Source organism: Cryptotermes secundus, unplaced genomic scaffold, assembly GCF_002891405.2.
Source record: "Cryptotermes secundus unplaced genomic scaffold, Csec_1.0 scaffold3, whole genome shotgun sequence".
Lineage (NCBI taxonomy): Eukaryota > Metazoa > Arthropoda > Insecta > Blattodea > Kalotermitidae > Cryptotermes > Cryptotermes secundus.
In genome coordinates this window covers 820,447-825,886 of record NW_019724584.1, presented here as the reverse complement: position 1 = coordinate 825,886, position 5,440 = coordinate 820,447, and the positions used below count along the sequence as shown (strand labels likewise).

General features: G+C 40.3%; 1 protein-coding gene across 4 annotated transcripts in view; it reads left to right on the top strand.

Annotated features, from left to right (window-relative positions):
• LOC111862249 (calpain-9) overlaps positions 1 to 5,440 on the top strand; it is a 44,046-nt gene that overhangs the window by 29,374 nt on the left and 9,232 nt on the right. For all 4 annotated transcript variants that reach the window (XM_023847464.2, XM_023847465.2, XM_023847463.2 and 1 more), the window contains one exon: positions 2,376 to 2,521. In XM_023847464.2, coding sequence (XP_023703232.1) covers positions 2,376 to 2,521 — 146 coding nt within the window. The remainder of the gene's footprint in view (positions 1 to 2,375; positions 2,522 to 5,440) is intronic.

Here is a 5,440-nt window from a genome sequence, read left to right as displayed (position 1 = left end):
ATATCTTCTCAAGATATTCCTTTTTGGCCCTGTCCGTGGCTCTTTCCAATTCATTCCTCAGTCTCCTGTACTTCCTCCTGCCTTCTTCATTGTTGACATTCTTCCATTTCCTTCGCTCCTCCATTTTACTCATCATCTCCTGTGTAACCCATGGTTTTCTTGCTATCTTCTCAACTTTACCAACCAATTCGCTTATAGTATCTAACATGCATCCTTTTATGTTGTTCCACTGCACTTCAGCATTTCCGCTTTCACCTTCAGTTGCACTGAGTTTATCTTCCAGAGTCTCCTGCACACTTTGTCTTTGAGCATACAACTTCTCCAAATCCCATCTAGGTCTGTGCTTTTGAAATCTTATAATTTTCTTCAACCTGGTTCAGAACTTGGCAACCAGTAGGTTGTGGTCAGAGTCAATATCTGCCCCAGGCAGCGTCTTCACATCCTTCACACTGTTTCTGAATCGATGTTTCACAAGGATGTTGTCCAACTGATGTCTCCTCCAATCCCCAGGTGCCTTCCATGTGTAAATTCTTCTCTTTGGCTTCTTGAACCAAGTGTTGGTGACAATCAAGGATTAAATCGAGAATTTGTGAAACCATTGCACTGAAACATACCCATAGCCATAATTAATTCCATGGAAGAGAGTCCTCTTGACAAGCTAACAGCTGCTCAACTACTCAAGAAACTTCCAGCATTTTATGGTACCATAAGGGTTCACTACTGTGTTTGTAACACAGCAGTCATTATCCTGATCCAGATGACTCCAGTCAACACCCTCTCATTCTGCTTGCTTAAGATCCAATTTAATTGGATCCTCATCTCTGCGTAGGTCTTCCAAGTGGTCTCCTTCCATCAGGATTCTCTATGCCTAAAGCTGACAGACTGGCACAACTATATGAGAATGCATAAAGATACATATTTGGAGCTGTTGTGGCAATTTATCCCATTATAAAAAAGAAAGACAGTATAATGAGAACAGCAGTTATTTCTCACAAGCTGCTACCTCATATTGTTTGCTACATGAAGAAATTATCAGGATTCAGAGTTCTCCATACTCATAAAAATGCAACAGAGAATGCACATGTGGCCAGCTTGAGAGAATGGAGGATAAACTGAACATTATGGGAGGAATTTATCTGGCACAAACAGGGGAGAATGACACTGTATGATATTATGAAAGACATATGTAATGATATAAAAGGAGAAATTTGTATTTGACATTATCTGAAAAGATGTCAGTAATATGATATGAAAGGTGTATGAGGCAGTATACAGTGTGATTCTTAATTACCTTAAATACTAGTATAAGCACCGTGTTCCACAGTCATACATAAACACCAGCAGTCATATATATGGCTGCAACCACTTTGTCATCGAGGCAGGGCAACAGGAAATGCGGGAAAGAAAACAGACAAATATCAAAGTTGTCGATAAAAAGTTTATTGGCTGCCAACAGAACAGCATCCAACCAGCTGCAGCATGAGAAAAGAAAAGTAGACAATGCAGTTGAGGTTAAAGACGTTATTTGATGCCAATAGAACAGCGTCTGGCCAGTTGCTGACGGTTTACAGAAGATACTCAAATGGTCCACATGTTGTATGTGAAATGGAAAAAAGGGCCAATCATGCAATACCCTCACCACTGTTCCCTGGGAAATGTGATGATGGGCCATTCACCTGGAACTAGTATGGGGGGACCGTTCCACAGCATGCAGAACATCTTCCACATCAATGCACCTGTGACTTCATGATCTTCGTGATATAACTTCATTTGTCATATCATTATGCCTATGACCTGTTTCTCACAAACCATGTTCCAGAGAAATTAATGTCCTGCGATTTTGATGCCGTCATTGTATATACCTTTCAGTGTTACAAATTGTTATGATGCCCTTCTCTGTATAATGATAAAAGGATTTGGGTAATAAATGAGTGTACTTTCAAAACAGTAACAGACATAAACATGAAATAACCTGAAAACAGAATGAAAACTCATATTTTCGTTGGCAACACTGAATATTCAGTGGTGAATGGTGCTCTGATCACTATGAAGGGACTGTGAGGAATTTTTGGACAAAAACCGGCTTTGATAGGATGAGCAGGACCCAATCCTTGGCCCTGCAAATCCCTGGACCTTACTCCATGTGATTTCTACCTGCAGGGGTATATAAAAGACCAAGTATACCAACCTCCAGTGCCTCAATATGTGTAAAAACTGCATTCTTTACCTGCATACCTACCTCACATATGGCACATGTGAATGGAATACACCTGTAATGAATTCTTTCCAGAACTTGCTGTTTGTAGTATGTGTATTAAAAAGACAGTTTGTACACAACTAATGATGCAAAAAGTGAGAGTGAAATAATTTTGCAGGACATATGAGCAATTTATAAATGAATATCACCGTTTGGATATGTGCCATAAGAATCTGGACAATCTGAGTGCTCTCTGGGGGAAGAACATTGGCTCCTGTCCATGGGAATCACAGAATTTCAGTCTGCAACTGGAAAGCCTCTGTGGTGAGTATATGAGTACATAAATGATATATGTAGACTGCCTCACAGGTCATTCTATGCTGGTATGTTAACCAGTGATGGGATGGTAAGATGTGACAAACCTTCCATAACAGGGAATACCATGAACAGCTGAATCTGAGACTGTATGGACCTAAGAGGGACGAAGCAAGCAAGGGAATGGAGGGTTTCACATAATGTACTTTGTAAGTTGAATAGGTCAACGAAAAGGACATTATGATGGGCTTCACATGTATTTTATATTTTAGAAATGAGGAATAAGTATAGATTTTATGAGAATTTTTGGAAGGTTAAAGAGAAGATGGGAGGATAATAAAAAGCTAGATCTTAGGGAGTACATTAGGAGAGTGTGAACTGAACTGGACAGGCACACCAGTGTGTTTAATAACTGCTTTTGGTATTAGTACTTCCCACTTGACCTAATCATTCTGCACTATGGCCCTGGGGTCAACTCAGCCTCTAATAAAAATGAGTACCAGGAATTTTCCTGGGGGTAAAGGGCAGCCAGCGCGTAAGACTGAGAACCTTGTCGCCATGTGAGCGGACTGTTTAGAAAATGTGCGAGCCTTGACGTCTCACAACCCTGTGGACCTCCAAGGTCTGTTACATGGATAGCTTTTTACTTCCCTGCCTTAAAATCTGAATACAAGTGAACTGTAGCAGAATTCATATCTCCTGACGTTTGGCGAGAAAGAATACAGAGTTCCCATGGCGTTGCCAGTGTCATCCTGCAGCAGCAGTGTTAGGAAACTGATAACGGAGAAGACTGAGTTGGAATAGAACTGAACTGTTTCGTAAAAGTAAATCATCATACGAGCTGAACTTATATACGCGATTTTTTCCTCCGTAAGAGAATTTTTTTCTTTTTGTGAGTAGGGAATTTGCCTGTCATAATTTCTCGGAAATTGCGGTTGCGTGTTTCCTTAGTGTGCCCTCGCTTTTAGAGACATCCAGATAAGGTAAAGTTGTCCCTGTGCTTAATTAATTAAGCACTACGCCATGAAGGCTTATGGGGAGTGTATGTATAGATCCCCGGCTTCATTTTTCTTCAGACATCTCTCAAAGAAATTATCAAAGAAACTCCGTGGCTGAAGTCCGTAAGCGAACTATACCGACCGAGCGACCGCCATTTATCGGCGAAGTTAGTGCCAACTTTAACGAATAGAGGGTGCCACGTGGTCAGCGCAACGAACCCCCACGGCCGCTAATTTCGGTTTTCAAGACAGGAACTGCTATTTCCTTGAAATAGCTCAATTATCCTCACGAGGCTGAGTGGACCCCGTTCCGGACCCACTGCTTCTCAGAAAATCTGGTAGCGCTGACAATCGAACCTGGGAACTCTGGATCTGTAGCCAGGAACTCTAAGCACTAGACTAGGGTGCGTGCACACCGAGCGCGCTTCGCATAGTGTGTCGCGTGTTGCTCAACGCTAAGCATAGTGCTAAGCATAACCAGCCCATTGTTTGAGAGCCAGGTGTTCACATCACTCGCGCTCCGCTGTGCAGTACGCCTAGCATAAGGCTAAGCGGAGCGCCACATAACGAGCAGTGTTGGTTATTTGCTTGGCGTTACCTAGCTGTTTCTAAAGCAATGGAAGAAGAAATTATTAATGCAGTATTTCAAAGAGAAGAAATATGGAACCCAAGACACAATAACTACAAAAATGTAACTGTTTTGCAGAAGAAGTGGATTGAAGTCTCTACAACAGTTGGCAAAATGGTAAGTTTTATTATATTCATACAGATACAGTAAACATATAATATTACTTCTATCCTCATACTTAAATGTATCTGATAAATGTAATTATTCTGCCAAGGTGCCATTAAAGAAATTGCAGAAAGTTTCTTGGATGTTTTTAGCTCTTTCTGAAGAACGGCACTGTGTTGGTGTATGAGGCCGTAATGTATCACCAAGTTGTGTAATCAGGTTATCATCTTTATTTTCTCTTTGGAAAGGTTCGTGGGTTAAAATGAAGTTGTGAAGGACGCAAATAGCTTTCACAATATTACTTGCATTTGAGACATCAGTTTCTATTGCTTTCAGCAAAACTCGCCACTTGCTACACATAATACCAAAGGCTCATTCTACACTTCATCTTCTTACCCTTGAGAGCCGATAATTATAAATACGTTTCCGATTGTCCAAAATTCTTTTGGGATATGGTCTCATCAAGTACTGTAAAAGAGGGTATGCTTCATCACCGACCATGACAAAAGGAGTGATCTCCTGTGTCTATGGGAGTTCTCTTGCTGCTGGAATATTTAGTTTGCTGTTTTCCAATAATTTGTATAACGAGGTAGTTCTAAAATTCCCTCCATCACTTTGACGTCCAACAGCCCCAATATCAACAGCCAACAGCTTGCAATCTGCATCAACAAGAGCTTGTAACAATATTGAAAAATATTGTTTATAATTATAATATAAAGAGCCGGATTTAGCCGGACATTTAATTTCGACGTGTTTGCCGTCCAGTGCTCCTAGACAATTGAGAAAATTGCATTTCTCCCAATATTTTTCTGCTACTTGTCGCCACATTTCAGTTGTAGGGGTTGGCAGGTATGTCGCTCGTAAAACATTCCATATTGTGATACAAGTCTGTTTAATAATTTGAGAAACTGTCGACACGCCCAGTCGAAAGTGAAGCGCCAAAGAATGAAATGACTCTCCAGTGGCAAGATATCTGAAAGAAATAGCAACTGGCTTCATTGAATTAGAAATATATTTAGAATCGTTGTAATAAATATACATCTGTAAGTCACATTTTTCATAATTGTGTAGATTGAAAAATCAGTACAATTACTCAGTTTCTCATTCAGGCTAATTCTTTGTTTATATTTCAGTTAAAACTGTGAAAGCCAAATGGAAATATCTCAGAGATTACTTCCATCGAGAGTGCAAAAAACT